Here is a 13,947-nt window from a genome sequence, read left to right as displayed (position 1 = left end):
GCCATGACAATACCATACGCTGTATTCGTGGACTTACACCTGCCGTACTTAAAAGTTGCAACTATCAATGCCATAACTTAATAACCACACATGCTCTACAACCTACTCTTACACCACCATGCCCTCCTCCCTCTCCTTCAAAGCCACAAAATGGCTAACCCTCGCCCTCGCTAGCGGCGCCTTCGCCGCCTTAAACGGGCTATTCGCTAAACTGTCCGCCCTCCCTTCCCCAAGCTTCAGAGGTAGAAGGAAGAAAGCTAATATAATCTCAGAACAACAACAGCAGCAACCGGCTCCGCCGCTTCATCCCTCGCTAGCACCCTCAATCTTCCGGAAGGTCTCGTCGAGGGTGTCCTCCGCGCGGTACCTTCCTATACCCTAGCCAACTGAATGAATGGTTGCTGATTGTTTGGGTGGTAGATATGCTTCGGCCTGAACCTCCTCAGCAACTTGATCATGTGGGCGCTCTTCACAAGGGCGTTGACCGCCGCGCCGTCGACGACAAAAGTGTCGATTACGAATACCTCGGCGAATTTCTTGGTTACGGCAGTGCTCGGGATGATTGTGTTTGGGGAGAAAGTGAGTGGTTTGTGGTGGCTTGGGGCGGCGATGATGGGGGCAGGGTGTATACTTGTGGGAATGAGGGAGGAGAAGAAAGATGAGAGGCAGAATGGGGAGGATATTACGTTGAGTGAAGAGAGGGAGGGAGAGGGAGGGGGAGAAGGGGAAGAGGAGGGGGTGTATCATGATGAAGAGGAAGAGGAGGATGGAGAGGATGCTCCGCTGATGCCGCAGCGGGTTGATAGTAATAAATAGGGCCGCTCTAATTTAATAGCAACGTGTAAGATGTTAATATATACAACTAATGTTTCATTATGGAATATAAAGATCATCGGTCCTCTAATTCGACAAATGTGTCCTCTTCAGTGCCATCGAGAATTCCGTACTGGTGCTGACTGTCGTCAGTCTCTCTGGCCTGATCAGGTCGTTGCGCGCCATCAAGCCTGATACTTCGATCACGCACAATGCGCAATGATTTACCAATTCTCTGCATGAAAGCCCAGATTTTCTCTTCAACACTATTGCCCTGCTCTCGCTCATGGCTGCTGGCACTATGACCGTTGCCATTCGCAAAACCCGTCGTCTCCCCCGCGGTCGTGTTCTCTTGAGCCTCGACTTTGAATTGATACTTGAGACAATCCTTCACCGTCAACAGCCCCATTATCCGTCCACGCTGCTCAACCAGAATAACACGCGGGCCCATCTTCTTGAACAATTCCATTGCCGTTTCAAGCGGAAGTCGAGGGTGCACGGAGATCGGGGTGTGGTCGACGTACGGCGCAAAGTCGATGAATTTGGCCCCCGTGGTATTCTCTAGTTCGTCGAAGGTTTGAGGTATATCTTGGTCAAAGCGACCAGAGATGGACCGTCGACCGGACTCCATTCTGTTTGATGGTATGGCGTCTTGGGTAAATATACATCTTGCGTTGGGGGATAGGGGCGCGGTTCGTCGTGCTTTTTCGATGGCGTAGCGGAGTTCCGTACGGCCAATGTAGCCAACTAGAATCTTGCTGCTGCGGTCTTCGACGATGGGGAAGCCTTGGAATTTGTTGTCGCTTAGTAGATGTTCTGCTTCTCTGACAGGGAGGTCGGAAGCTGGGAGAGATAGGGGACTGCCCGTCATGACGCGCGAGACGGGGACGTTGAAAACATGGTCTTCTTTATTGTCCAAGAAGGGAAAGCCGTTGAACCAGATTGTTCGGTCTGCAATGCCTCCTTTTCCGAACCGGTCACTGACGGCTTTGGTAACGCCAACAACAATCTGATAAAGTTAGACGAATGCTATAAAAATATTGAGCGAAACCTACCATTGTTGGGAGAATGTATACCACAGCTCCAGTGAGCTCAAACATTATCACAACGATGGACACCGTAAGATGCATGATTCCACTAAGAGCTGCAGCAGCACCGAGGAAGGCATATGTTCCTGGCGTGATGCATGGCACATCCGGTTCGCACGCAGCAAAGAAGCCCGAATTGGGAAACGATTCGTGCAAAGCTTGAACAAGAATACCAACCATCCTCCCGAACGAAGCACCGACCGCCATTGAAGGAATAAAGATACCCGCTGGCACTTTGCATCCATAGGAGATGATGACCAAGATGACACGGAGGATTGTCGCAATAAGAAGAGAGAATATCATCGACCAGCGATTTTGTGCTCTAAAAGGAATTAGTACCAGTAAAGCTTTTATGCAAGGGAATCCTACTCGCAAATCCCTTTGTAGTTGTTATCCCCTTCACATTCTCGGAAAAGAACCTCCATCATCTGCGTCATGTTGATTCTCAGAAAAATATTTGGATAGCAGACCAGAGCTGTTACGCCAGCAAGAACAACGGCCTCTGTAACTGGATATAGCCCTAAGTACTTTTTTCGGAAAGCTTGGACTCGGAGATTCCATTTGATCACTAATGCGCCATACAAACCACCGAATATTCCAATAATAACAAAGAAGATCAATTCGAAAAAGTGCCATGTACGGTCGTATCTGACTTGGAACATGACCAACTGTCCAGTTCTGAAGGGGTTCATAGCCTACAACACAATTAATATTTCAATAAAATCAAGCTGGCTGATAAGATACTCACTGCTAACACGCCAGTGGCTACTAGAGCACAGAAGTAGCTTCGCCACAAAGTTTTTAATGGAAAGTAGGTCGACATTTCCTACACATATTAGAACATAATTTTGGCAGTTATATATAGAAGGTAGCATACCTCAAGAGAGAACAAGACGCCACCAATTGGACTCCCAAAAGCCACTGCTACACCCGTGCCAGCAGCGGCGGTTAAGATTTCTCTTGTCTTGGCCGCATTTCGTCGATACTTGTTGAAGAAGCGAGAAATAACATTGCCCGTGCACACCGCATAATGTACACTTGGTCCTTCTTTTCCAACAGACAGGCCTGAGCCAATTGAGAGCGGAAGACTAATTGACTTGATAAAAAGGGTTGTTGAGCCCAAAAAGCCCTTCATCACGAATCCCGCGAGAATGCATTTTATTTCTGAAATACCGGAGCCGGCCGCATATGGAGAGAATGACTTGACAAGGAAGGCCGATGTGAAAGCGAAGGCGATCTAATATCATTAGCTTAGTCTATTGAAATAGGAAGGATGCCAACAAACCGCAAATATAAAGTATACAATATAGTTGATAAATGGATTCGGTCCCCAACGGTGCCATTCTGGACACCCTGTTGAAAAGTCTAGTCAGTAAAATCCTAGAAACCACCACGGTTATCAACCACGCACCATTTTCAGCACCCCAGCAGCAGAACTGCTCATTGAGATAGAACGCAGTGGTGCAGTACCCAAGCTTTACATCCGATAGCCATTCAGTCACAATATTGAGAAATGCTGCGTTCAGCCCAATCGCTGCGCCGACCAGAGTCACGACGAGCCAAGCCTGGCCAGCATCATAGGATTCCCACAGTTTTCGTCGCCAGCCAAAAGTGCCTTCTCGATCCCAGAAGCCGCGCGCTTCTTGTCGGCGAGCTCGGCGACGTGCCTGCTCGTGAACGGCATCTTGAACCCAGTCGATGGTGGTGAAATCCTCGTAGCGCTTGATTTCGTTGATCTCGTCGGTTACGACAGGATGCGGATCGCTTGTGTCTGCGTTGTCGGCTCCCCGTCCACCCCCATTATCACCATGGTCGCCGTGGTCGGAAACGGAGAATCCGGACAGTCTCCGCGAGATCGGGCTGTAGGGGGTTCTCGCGGAGAGAAATGCTTGAGGCCGTGAGGAGCTTGACGATGCGCGAGATGCTGTCATATGTATAGCCTGGCGCAGACCCTTGGCATAGCGGTCTGCCAAGCGAGGACTAAACAGTGCCGCGGTACAGTTTCTTGCTTCTTTTGCTGGTTTAGACTAAGGGTTGACTATAAAGCGTATACGGTATGATCGGGCTGAATGAGTTCAATGTTGAGTGATGGTGCAATGACAGCAGGCCGTAGGTGTAGGTTAGTATGAGGAGTACTCGGCACAACTGGCATCCGATAAGATAAGCTGATGGCCCAACGTGAGAAGCTAACGGGTCACAACTAATATTAGTATTAATATCTAGCGACAAGTTTTCTTGAAGGGCCAATTTATGATTTGTGTAGTCAGAAAATATGGATACAATCAAATGTGCTATATTTCTTGCTTTGTATCATATGGCATCATGACAATGCCGCCGTCTCACCGTCAGGCTTGTAAAGGAAGAAAAATCTTCCATAAAATCTAATTATTATTTCAGCAAAATAATAGATAAAAACAAAATACCTAACCAACATTGACGTAATTGTGGTATATAAGGACCAACTGGCCAGTCACAAAGCTCTGGATATCTCGGGCAGGCCACACCAGACCAGACCCCGAAGTCACGTCTTTTCATCGTTCCGCCTAGTTACAACTCTGTCACGATAACAATTACTCGACACCCCTGCCTACCGAAAACATTGTACCGTCGAAAGCTGCGCCGTTTGAATATCGCTTTATACACCGTTCCTTTGCGATACGTTCCATCTCTTTCGCGTGACGCGTGACATCCGATAGCGCTTCGCCATGTCGTCAGACTACCAGGCAGCCCTCACAGAGGAAGCTACAGGACAGAGCATGCTTCCATGTATGACATATCATATCTCTCGCTAAAAATAAACTGGTCTAATGTTCCTTACAGTATCGCGGATAAAGAAGATCATCCAGCTGGACGAGGACATTGCGCAATGCTCACATAATGCTACGTTTCTGATCGCAATTGCTACAGTAAGCACATCACCGCTATATACTATATTTCTTCGGGGTATTAGAAGATACTAATTTGAATAGGAACTATTTATCCAATACCTGGCTGAACAAGGCTACAACGTCGTCAAATCCGAGCGCAAACCGCGCAAGACCATCCAATACAAAGATCTCGGTATGGAACTGCGCCAGGCTGAACGAGTCTGTGGTCATGACTAATGTAACATAATATCTTGCAGCAACGGCCGTTTCCCGAATCGATAATCTCGAGTTCCTCGCCGATGTGATACCCAAGACTACCACTTATAAACAATTCAAAGAAAAGAGAGCGCGCGAGATCACGCAGGATTTACCGATCATTGAAAAAGGCCAGACGACATTGAACGGCGCAGGGTCAGACGCGAATGGAGCGAAGAGCCTCCCAGCAGAGCAGACTGTCGCGCCGCCTCATGTCAACGGGAGCCAGGCGGTTGCTCCAGCCGAATCGCCCATGCCAACGGTGTCGATGATGATCGGGCGGACTGTGGAAACAGGGCCATCTGCGAATAGAGAGGTGGAAATGACGGGGTAGTCTTGTATCAAATATTGGGAATGATGGAGTCTTGTGTCAATTTGGTTTTGCATTGCAGGGGTGATCTTTTTATGAATTAGGCAAAGTATTTATTCATATATTTTCAGTTAAGAATATACTCTTATATTAAATCGTATTTATTTATCTATCAATATTAAATTAATATTAAATATTTATTTATTTTCAATACGAATTGAATTAATGAATGGCATTGACCAATCACGGGCGGCTGATTCATCCCGGCTGCTTTTCGGCCTGCAGCAAAGACCAGCTCGGAACAGACATTTGAACTTCACCTCCAAAATCCTCCTCCAGACTACACCCGTCTACCACCCCAACCCTCGCCCCCCTCCATCAACGTGCAATTGCCGCTCAATTGCTCTCTACCGGCCATGTCTCAACTCAGCTCTGCCTCGACGGCTCTGCTGCGCACCTGCGCTCGCCAGCAGCCCGCCACCGTCGCCCGATCCGCGCTTGCCGCTGCTCAGCAACAACGAGGTGCCGCCAATGCTGGAGCCAAGGCCTCCTTCGAGAGCCCCTTTGGTAGCACTGCGGAGGAATCGGGTGCGACTTTGAAGATTCCTAGCTTCAAGAAATACATGTCCAAGTCGTCGCCCTCGTCGAACAAGGTGTTCTCGTACTTTGTTGCCGGAACCATGGGTCTCGGGTCGGCTATTGGTGCGAAGGCTACTGTGCATGGTATGTTGCCTGTTATACTATGGTTACTATAAGAGGAATATGGATGTTTTTATGGCTATGGTCTCGGGGCTGGGGGTGTTTGATTGGGTTATGGAGAACGAGACAGCTAATGTATGACTGTCACCAGACTTCCTTACCAACATGTCCGCCTCTGCCGACGTTTTGGCCCAGGCCAAGGTTGAAATTGCTCTTGATGCCATCCCAGAGGGCAAGAATGTACGTTGGAGGACGCTTCTATATCATTGGGTGGAATATTAACGTGACGGGCAGGTTATTATCAAATGGCGCGGCAAGCCCGTTTTCATCCGCCACCGTACCGCAGAAGAAATCCAGGAGGCCAACGACACTGACTGGAAGTCTCTTCGGGATCCTCAGCCCGATGAGGATCGTGTACAGAAGCCTGAGTGGCTCATCATGCTTGGTACGCTCACTTCCTGGGCTTTTAGTCTTTTGCGTATATCGAACATACTAACGACTTCAGGCGTCTGCACTCACCTTGGTTGTGTCCCCATTGGCGAAGCCGGTGACTTTGGTGGCTGGTTCTGCCCTTGCCACGGTTCTCACTACGACATCTCCGGCCGTATTCGCAAGGGACCAGCACCATTGAACCTCGAGGTTCCCGCATATAACTTCCCATCTGAGGAGTCTCTTGTTATTGGTTAAGCGTACCAGAAAACGAAAACAATATTAAGAGAAAACCAAAAAGACAGGCCCATCATTCCCATGTTTCAATACTATCTATACCTTGTGTTATCGGTGTGACCGACTCATCCATCCATCAATCTTGATCCGAGGCAGAAAGTGCTTTTTTCTTGTTTCAAAAAGATATTATAGAGAAAGAGCGCCAGTGTACTATCTATCATGCTATTATTTCTGTTGGATCTTGTCAGAAGGACAAACAAGCCGCAAATACGCGCCAATTGGTTCTGTTGGTTATTGTTTTTCTTCTGTTTCTTTGATGTCATCAGTTGAACGAAGTAGAACCTTTCTTTTGTTTGTAAATGAATTTAACCCAATCACCTATAACCTACTATCTACATGATCTCTCCCTATTCCCTCCTAAATCAACATCCTACGGCGGCGTGATCTCAAAATCCACAACCTCCCTCATCCCCGTCCCCATCGCCGGCAACGTAACCTTCTCGCTCGTTCTCCCAATCTCCCGAAACCCGCTCTTCTGTAGCACCCTAACACTACCAACATTCTCCGCATCACACCGCGCAACAACTTTTCTAACAGCTGGCCTCAACTCCCAAAACTTCTCAATAAACACCCTCACAGCCTCAGTCGCGTATCCACGTCCCCACGCCGAAGGGTGGAATGTATAGCCTAGTTCGGCGACAGGAACGGGACGGTATACCCCTAACACGCCAATCATATCCCCTTCTTCTAGCCCTTTCTCTTTATTTTGGGTTGGATGTGTTTCTGGGCGGATAAAGACTGCGTAGTTCAAGCCCTCGGGGTTCAGGTCAGATTGGATGCCGCTCATCCACTGCTTGCTCTCCTCGAGCGTTTTGCAGAGACCGCGCGAGCTTTTCGGTCATTAATCACTACATGTACATCGTAGAAATTGAGGTTAGGTCGCTGGCGGGCTGTGTACTCACCTCCATCGAGTCGCGTCAGCATTGGACCAGATGCGGTGAAAGCCAGGGAGATGGGAATCGGAGATGGGAACGAGACGGAGGCGAGGGGATTCCATGGGTCAAACGCTTTGGACTGGATTTGACTTTGATAAGCGAGGTATAGAAGCAAACGAGTGAGTTTATCATTTATATGGGCTCAATCAATGTTGCGAATACATATTATTATATATAACGATAAAGATATAGCTGAGACATATGTTTTAGATTTAGCCAATCATAGGTCCAATCTTGTCGAGACTAGGAGTGAGATTGAGACGCCGACTGTCGTGATCTTTTCCGGCTGAGGAATATCCATTGGTTGTTGAATATTGCACGCTTGTGATTGGTAGAAACATGGTGATATTGGTTCTTTAGGGGTGAAGATTTGCTCTCCTACAATGCTGTTACCTATGTAGTTCCGACGCAAGAATATTGTTTGTGTGTACATATTGTTGGGATATTAATAATTGGGTAAGATTTAAGTGTTGATATAGTACTATAGTTAATAGGGTCAAATGACTATATGTACTTGACATTGATTATATTATTTTGTAGCTTAAGCATGCAGGCAGGCTGGATTTAGTTTACACCTAAAATGGTATATGAAGTGTGAATTAATCTAGATTATTGTCTAACTTGCTTCATTTCAAATACTTTCGGGGTAATACGTAGTACGTCTACTACTTACGGCCTTGGATAATAGCCTCTTCTGATTGGTCTGCCAGGCTCTAGATGCCCGAAAGAGGGAGAATGCCCCTCAAATGGCGGCGCTATGTAGAGCTCAGACAGCATGTTGTCATTGTGCACTTTCTGGTGTGTAGTAAAAGTCTTGGGGCGCCACCAAGTTGGAGTGGGGGATGAAAGTGAACTTGTGAGCCGTGTTCAATCCCCAGGTAACCCAAATGCTTTCAGCCTCATTCTTATTGCTCTACACAATCTGTGCCATGGAACATATTCAAGGGAGGTATGTGATAATAAAAGTACGCTTTGCTGCTAGGTACAAACTCATCCTAAACGGTATCTTGTTTGAGGTTGTACTTTACATGCACTTATTTCGGTTCATCTACAAGTGCCAAACATCTCGACAGCATGTACCATATCAGATGACAATATTCTACTATTCTACCAATGTAATTGAAGCCCAAATTATCTCTTTATATCATTTATTCTTTTATGCTGTTCTGTATGTCTGTCTTTATGTAACTTGTACATCAGTTGCCAAAAAACATCAATTCGACATTGAATATGCAGCGCACATGACAATGTATCCTGTCAGCCAACCGAAGAGATCACACTCCTCAGAAGAGAGTTGAGATGGGTCTAAAAAATAAGCATGGAAAGGAAAAAGCCGCCCTGAAAAAAGAAAATGCCAACCAACGCCGTCAACGCTTTGCTCAGGTATAATCGAAATATTGGTACAGTATATGAAATAAACTCCTTCCATCCTTCCAACGTAATCAAAGTTGGGGTTGCCCCTGTGCATGCAATGTGTTATTCTTCTTTTCTTCGCTCGAGGCCAGGCCTGCTAGACAGTAGTAGTAGGCTGATGAGAGCGGACAGGTGATTAAGAGGGTCCAGCCCTCGGGTATTTCCACGTAGATTAGAAAGTCGTAGTGAAATGAGATAGGAAATCTCGAGAGAGCGAAGAAAGAAAAAAATAGGGTTGAAGAGGTAGTTTGTGGATCAGGCGGTGACACCACCGATTAATTCCACAACCTTGCCGGAGACAGCCGATGGGTAGCCACGTGATACCATCTCCTGAACGACTTCTACAGCATTCGAGCGGCTTTCAGCAGCGATGAAGGCGCGGGTCATGGCTTCGTAGGTGCTTGGTTCGCGCTTGTCTGTGCCGATGCTATCGTAGATGCTGCGGGCCTTGAAAATGTTGCCTTCAGCGGCCCAGCCATTGATGAGTGTGTTAGCAATGTAGGGGGTCATCTCAACGCCTCGGTTTTCCATGTCTTGGACTATGGCACTGGTAGATGAAACTTGCTGATTGACGACCATGGATTCGAGGAGAGCCTGGTACAGACACGGCTGAACACGCACGTGGTTGTTTGAGATGACGCTGTCGAAGATGGCACGAGCACCGTCCATATCGCGGAGGACACAGCCTTTGGCGTGGATCAGTGAGGCGTAGTGAACGGCTTCAGGGCGCTGACCGGAGGCCTTGATAGTCTTAAGAACCTGCTCCGCAGCATCCATGTTAACTGGCTCCAAGGAGGCATGGGCGTCAATAAGCAGCTTGTACGTGTGCATTGTTGGCTCGATGTTCCGTGCGCGCATACGTTCGTAGTAAGCAAGGACTTTGCTACGATCGCGCTTAGTGTTGAGGAAATATTGGATCATCGAATTGTATGGAGCTGGGCGTGGTTTGTAGTTGGGCATGGATTCCATTTCGTCAAACATTTCCTCAGCAAAACGTTCGTCACTGACTCGGCAGAGAGCATTGACGACGGTCCCATAAGTTACACTGGTTGGGCGAACCCCATTGGCACGCATTTCCGCAAAGTAGAAGAGGCAGTCATCAATGCGACGGGCCTTTCCAAGCTTGCCGATCAAGGCGTTGTACAAGAAAGAAGTTGGCTCAACACCCTCTGCATTTGCACGGTGGAAGATCTTGACAGCTTCGGTTGCTTCATCGAAAGTTTTGGTGGATTCTTTCAATGTGGTAATGTAGAGACCGAATGTGTTAGCAGATGGGGCTGATCCAATATCCAACAATTCTTGATGATACTTGGCAGCTAGGTTGCGGTCGCCAAGCGTCAGGGATGCCGCGACCATGGCATCCAGAATTGAAACCCAGCCGTATCTAACAACACTGTATTGAGGCAAGAGAGGAACGTCGCTCCGAGCCATTGCTAGAATATCGCGAGTCAAGTCCGTACGACCGCCTTTCGCTGCAGCATTGATAAGCTTGGCATAAGTGATATAGCGTGGATGACGACCGAGACGACGGATGTTGCGCAGTTTAGTCAAAGCCCCGTTCAGCTGAGACATGCCTCGGCCGCTGGAAGATTCGAGCTCGTCCGCAATGATGGCAGAGCCCCGATAATCAGTCGAGTAAGCATAAGGATCGTAATTGTCTTCCACGCTAGTAGCTGAGGAATTCATCTGCGAAGCTTCGGATACCGATGTGTAGGGGCTGGATGATGGTAGTGATTGCTTGCTTGGACTGGGGGCGAAGTAATTTTGCCATCTGCGTACCAGCTCTGGTCGGCTGTCAGAAAGCTTCAGGATGGCCTGATCGACGAGTCGTGTGGTGAAGGCATCCATAGGGACTCCAGTGGACAAAACAACATCAACCATGTGGGCGAAGCGGACCAAATGAGGAGCGTCCAGAACACTACTGTTGACAATCATTCCGGATTGGACTTGAAGAGCGAGCGTAAGATCATCCACACTGAGCTGAGAAATACCCATTGGGCCGAGGCTAGCGACAGTATGTTCAGCAATGGGGGAAACCAAGCCACCATTCTCAACCATTGACCGGATGAGAGTAATAGCAGCGGAGGACGAGATGATCATGCCGGACTGCATGATGAGCACGCGACCAAGAAGGTCGATGGCTTCGTCAATTTCTTCTCGGACAGGAGCTTGAAGTAGCTGCTGAGCAGGGGCGTCATTCCGAATGCGGTTGAACATTTTGCGTGCTTCCATCAAACCCTCTTCAACATGGCCGCTCTTGAGGAGAGCAACGACGTACATGGTAGTCGGCTGGACTAAGTCCGAGGTTGCCTGATCTAGATTGGTCAGAGTAGCCCAGAATGCCCTTGCAGCCAAGACATTGCCTTGTCTAATGTGCAGCGCCAACATCGGAACAACGGAGCGAATGGCATCCGCTGACTCCGCAATCAGATGATCGTATGACTGAGATGCAACAGCCACATTGCCCGCGTCCGCGGCAGCGACGCAGATGTCTGCCATGGCTCGCTGGAAAGCAGCCCCCTGAAGCTGAGAAGTAGCTTGTTCAATTGCTTGCGCAAAATTTCCAGCATCGAGAGAGTCTTGGACAAGAGCGTTGCGGACAATAATTGACTCCACTGCCTCTAAACGAGACTCACGATCCTCCTTGGCATCTGCGAAAGAGCCGCGAATACGGTCAAGGAAACGCATACCGCCTTCCTTTTTGCCGCAAGATAAGTAGGCACCAACCAAGGCGGCATAGACATCACCATCGCGACGCTCTACAATGCTGAAGATACCCTTGTCATCAGCAACTGCCAGTTCACGGTATTCATTGTAGCACTCAACGGCGCTCTTCAAATCGCCAATACTGGCAAAGGCGCGGATCATCGACGGGAAGATGGCTGCATGAGGGACAAGCTTCTGAGATTCGATGTGAGCATAAATCCTAATCATGTCCTCAACATTTCCTTCCTCAGCACAGCTGGTGATGAGCGATTTGTAAACTTCAATCGGGAAAACCATTTCTTCATGGCGACTGACTGCAGCATCAAAAAGCTTGATGGCAATGCTCAGCGAGTGGTCTTCTGCTACTAGCTCCCTCTCCAATTCGCTCGAGCGAAACAGGAATTTGCCTGGTTCCTCCAAGCCGCCGAATCGTGTACGCTGCTGCTCCAGGGTTACCTTCGCGGCAGAAGTTTCGATAGCTCGCGAGACCAAAAGTGCAATTAATGTCTTGTATGTCTCTTTATTTGGCATCACACGTCGGCGAAGCATATCTGAGTAGACATCGAGGGCCTTGGGCACAGCCTGAGCTGAATCAGTATGTAACTTGATAGCAGCAACTAGCAATGCATTGTATGCCTCCACGGATGGAGTGAGGCCGTCTCTGATAAGATCCTCAAAAGCAGCCGGTATCTCCCCATATTTCTCTGCAATTGCCAGCTGGACTACCTTAGTGGAAGCAGAATGAGACTTCTCTGCGAGTGCGTCGACAGGCTGTTCCGCATCGCCATCTACAATGGCAGAATTCTCGTCGCGTGAAGCCTCCTGGGCACTTTCCTCCGCTTCGGCGTTCTCTTCTTGAATCTGAATCTCGCGTGCAACGGCTTCTTCAACCTTGGCACTCACGTCGACATTGACGGCAGCCTTTTTTAAATCACGTATGCCATCGTGTGCGAATTCATCGTCGTGCTGATCCTTAGTCTTGTCGGGTGTTTCATCCTTTGATTTCCAACCGATACGGCGCTTGAATTGGAATTGTCTCCAGTCACTGTCGTCGCCTGTTTGCTGGGCATGTTGCCAGGCGGCATAGTAGGCCGCTAAGCCGGAGTCGCCTGAGCCCGAGGTCGACTGGCTGGCCTTGGCACCGGCACCGGATGAGCTGGATGTGTTCTGGAAGGCATTCTGGAGTTGGGTGGTGCGAGAATATTTTAGGGAGTGGGTTGCAAGCTGGTTGAGCGAGGTGGAGGGAGTCGAGTAAGTGGATTGGGATGCGGCAACTACCGACTGAGCATAGCCATGGGTGAAGGCTTTTGCGAAGTTCTGGCGCGCGAGATGGGTGAATGGTTTAAAAACCATTTATCTGACCGGGGTCCTCTCCAGGTAGAAGAGGAGACTCTAGATACGGTTAGAAAATAAAGACGAGGATCATTGTGGTAGGAGAATTGTAGTGTAGTAACGTACCTTTGTGAGCAGGGACCAGGAACAATGCAGGTTCATTTGACGACTCGAATGCCGCCAAAGGAACGCGCCAGAAATGAAGAATGATTAAAATAAATAAAGGGTTGGTCACGAATATTGATTGAGTAGTGTGCAGTCCACAGAACCAGCCCGCGACCAAGAGAGGAGAGGGTCGATGAGAAAATTTGATGGTGGAATGGATGTGGATGATCGACCACGTATACACATTACACGCCTCCTGTAGAAGATAGAGGGGATGGGAATGAAAAAATGGAATTGCGAAAGAATGGCATGGGATGCAAAGAGTGTGCGAATGGTAGATGCCTGGCAGCCACAATAGCCTACTAATTTATTCGAGACTGGACGGAGATAGGGAAGCTCAGAGTCGGCGCTCGGGTATCAGTCCACAGTACACAGAGAGCGCGAAAGCTTCGAGAAGGAACAGGAAAGGCTGTGCTCCTCAGATGACCCGCGGTGGAGCCGCTAGGGGAAAGTAGGGAGAGCCCCGGAAGGGCTGCCTGCCTCCGACTGGCGGGCGCCCCGCGGTGCCAATAGGGAGTGGCTTAGGGGAGCCTGGAGGGACGCGAGAGGAATGATTAGGGGCCAATAGGGGCCAATAGGCACTACGGCGAGCTGTGAGTCACTCCTACATTAATCATCACTCCGGCTCTTTTTCTTCT

The 13,947-nt window shown here is 48.7% G+C and overlaps 7 protein-coding genes across 7 annotated transcripts; 4 read left to right on the top strand and 3 right to left on the bottom strand.

Moving 5' to 3' along the window:
• Positions 1–118: 118 nt before the first annotated feature.
• On the top strand, positions 119–816 carry BGW36DRAFT_428168 (uncharacterized protein; the record flags this gene model as incomplete). Its single annotated transcript, XM_046220512.1, has 3 exons — positions 119–213; positions 273–363; positions 421–816. 3 exons carry the CDS (start codon positions 119–121, stop codon positions 814–816), a joined length of 582 nt encoding a protein of 193 aa, XP_046071086.1.
• Positions 759–4,015, bottom strand: BGW36DRAFT_417421 (putative voltage-gated chloride channel). Its single transcript, XM_046219381.1, has 7 exons — positions 3,313–4,015; positions 3,187–3,254; positions 2,779–3,138; positions 2,650–2,727; positions 2,271–2,596; positions 1,869–2,223; positions 759–1,822 (listed from the first exon to the last, which is right to left on the bottom strand). Exons 1-7 carry the CDS (start codon positions 3,830–3,832, stop codon positions 890–892), a joined length of 2,640 nt encoding a protein of 879 aa, XP_046071085.1. The 5' UTR covers positions 3,833–4,015; the 3' UTR covers positions 759–889.
• Positions 4,016–4,323: 308 nt separating this feature from the next.
• Positions 4,324–5,490, top strand: BGW36DRAFT_380334 (putative histone-like transcription factor). Its single transcript, XM_046216320.1, has 4 exons — positions 4,324–4,667; positions 4,722–4,807; positions 4,871–4,961; positions 5,026–5,490. The coding sequence occupies exons 1-4, from the start codon at positions 4,607–4,609 to the stop codon at positions 5,355–5,357; spliced, it is 570 nt and encodes a 189-aa protein (XP_046071084.1). The 5' UTR covers positions 4,324–4,606; the 3' UTR covers positions 5,358–5,490.
• A 158-nt stretch (positions 5,491–5,648) lies between these two features.
• On the top strand, positions 5,649–7,082 carry BGW36DRAFT_380330 (Rieske [2Fe-2S] iron-sulfur domain-containing protein). Its single transcript, XM_046216319.1, has 4 exons — positions 5,649–6,056; positions 6,184–6,272; positions 6,327–6,477; positions 6,538–7,082. Exons 1-4 carry the CDS (start codon positions 5,750–5,752, stop codon positions 6,717–6,719), a joined length of 729 nt encoding a protein of 242 aa, XP_046071083.1. The 5' UTR covers positions 5,649–5,749; the 3' UTR covers positions 6,720–7,082.
• On the bottom strand, positions 7,083–7,959 carry BGW36DRAFT_380328 (GNAT domain-containing protein). Its single transcript, XM_046216318.1, has 2 exons — positions 7,661–7,959; positions 7,083–7,588 (listed from the first exon to the last, which is right to left on the bottom strand). The coding sequence occupies exons 1-2, from the start codon at positions 7,753–7,755 to the stop codon at positions 7,129–7,131; spliced, it is 555 nt and encodes a 184-aa protein (XP_046071082.1). The 5' UTR covers positions 7,756–7,959; the 3' UTR covers positions 7,083–7,128.
• A 538-nt stretch (positions 7,960–8,497) lies between these two features.
• On the top strand, positions 8,498–9,176 carry BGW36DRAFT_182115 (uncharacterized protein). The gene has a single exon (XM_046209727.1). It carries the CDS (start codon positions 8,581–8,583, stop codon positions 8,989–8,991), a length of 411 nt encoding a protein of 136 aa, XP_046071081.1. The 5' UTR covers positions 8,498–8,580; the 3' UTR covers positions 8,992–9,176.
• Positions 9,177–9,361: 185 nt separating this feature from the next.
• BGW36DRAFT_298240 (pentatricopeptide repeat protein) lies at positions 9,362–13,165 on the bottom strand (the record flags this gene model as incomplete). The annotated part of the gene is made up of 1 exon (XM_046211418.1): positions 9,362–13,165. The coding sequence occupies one exon, from the start codon at positions 13,163–13,165 to the stop codon at positions 9,362–9,364; it is 3,804 nt and encodes a 1,267-aa protein (XP_046071080.1).
• Between the last annotated feature and the right edge of the window lie 782 nt (positions 13,166–13,947).

This window comes from Talaromyces proteolyticus (assembly GCF_021365285.1).
Source record: "Talaromyces proteolyticus strain PMI_201 chromosome Unknown BGW36scaffold_7, whole genome shotgun sequence".
Classification (NCBI taxonomy): domain Eukaryota; kingdom Fungi; phylum Ascomycota; class Eurotiomycetes; order Eurotiales; family Trichocomaceae; genus Talaromyces; species Talaromyces proteolyticus.
This window is presented reverse-complemented; position numbering and strand designations above follow the sequence as displayed.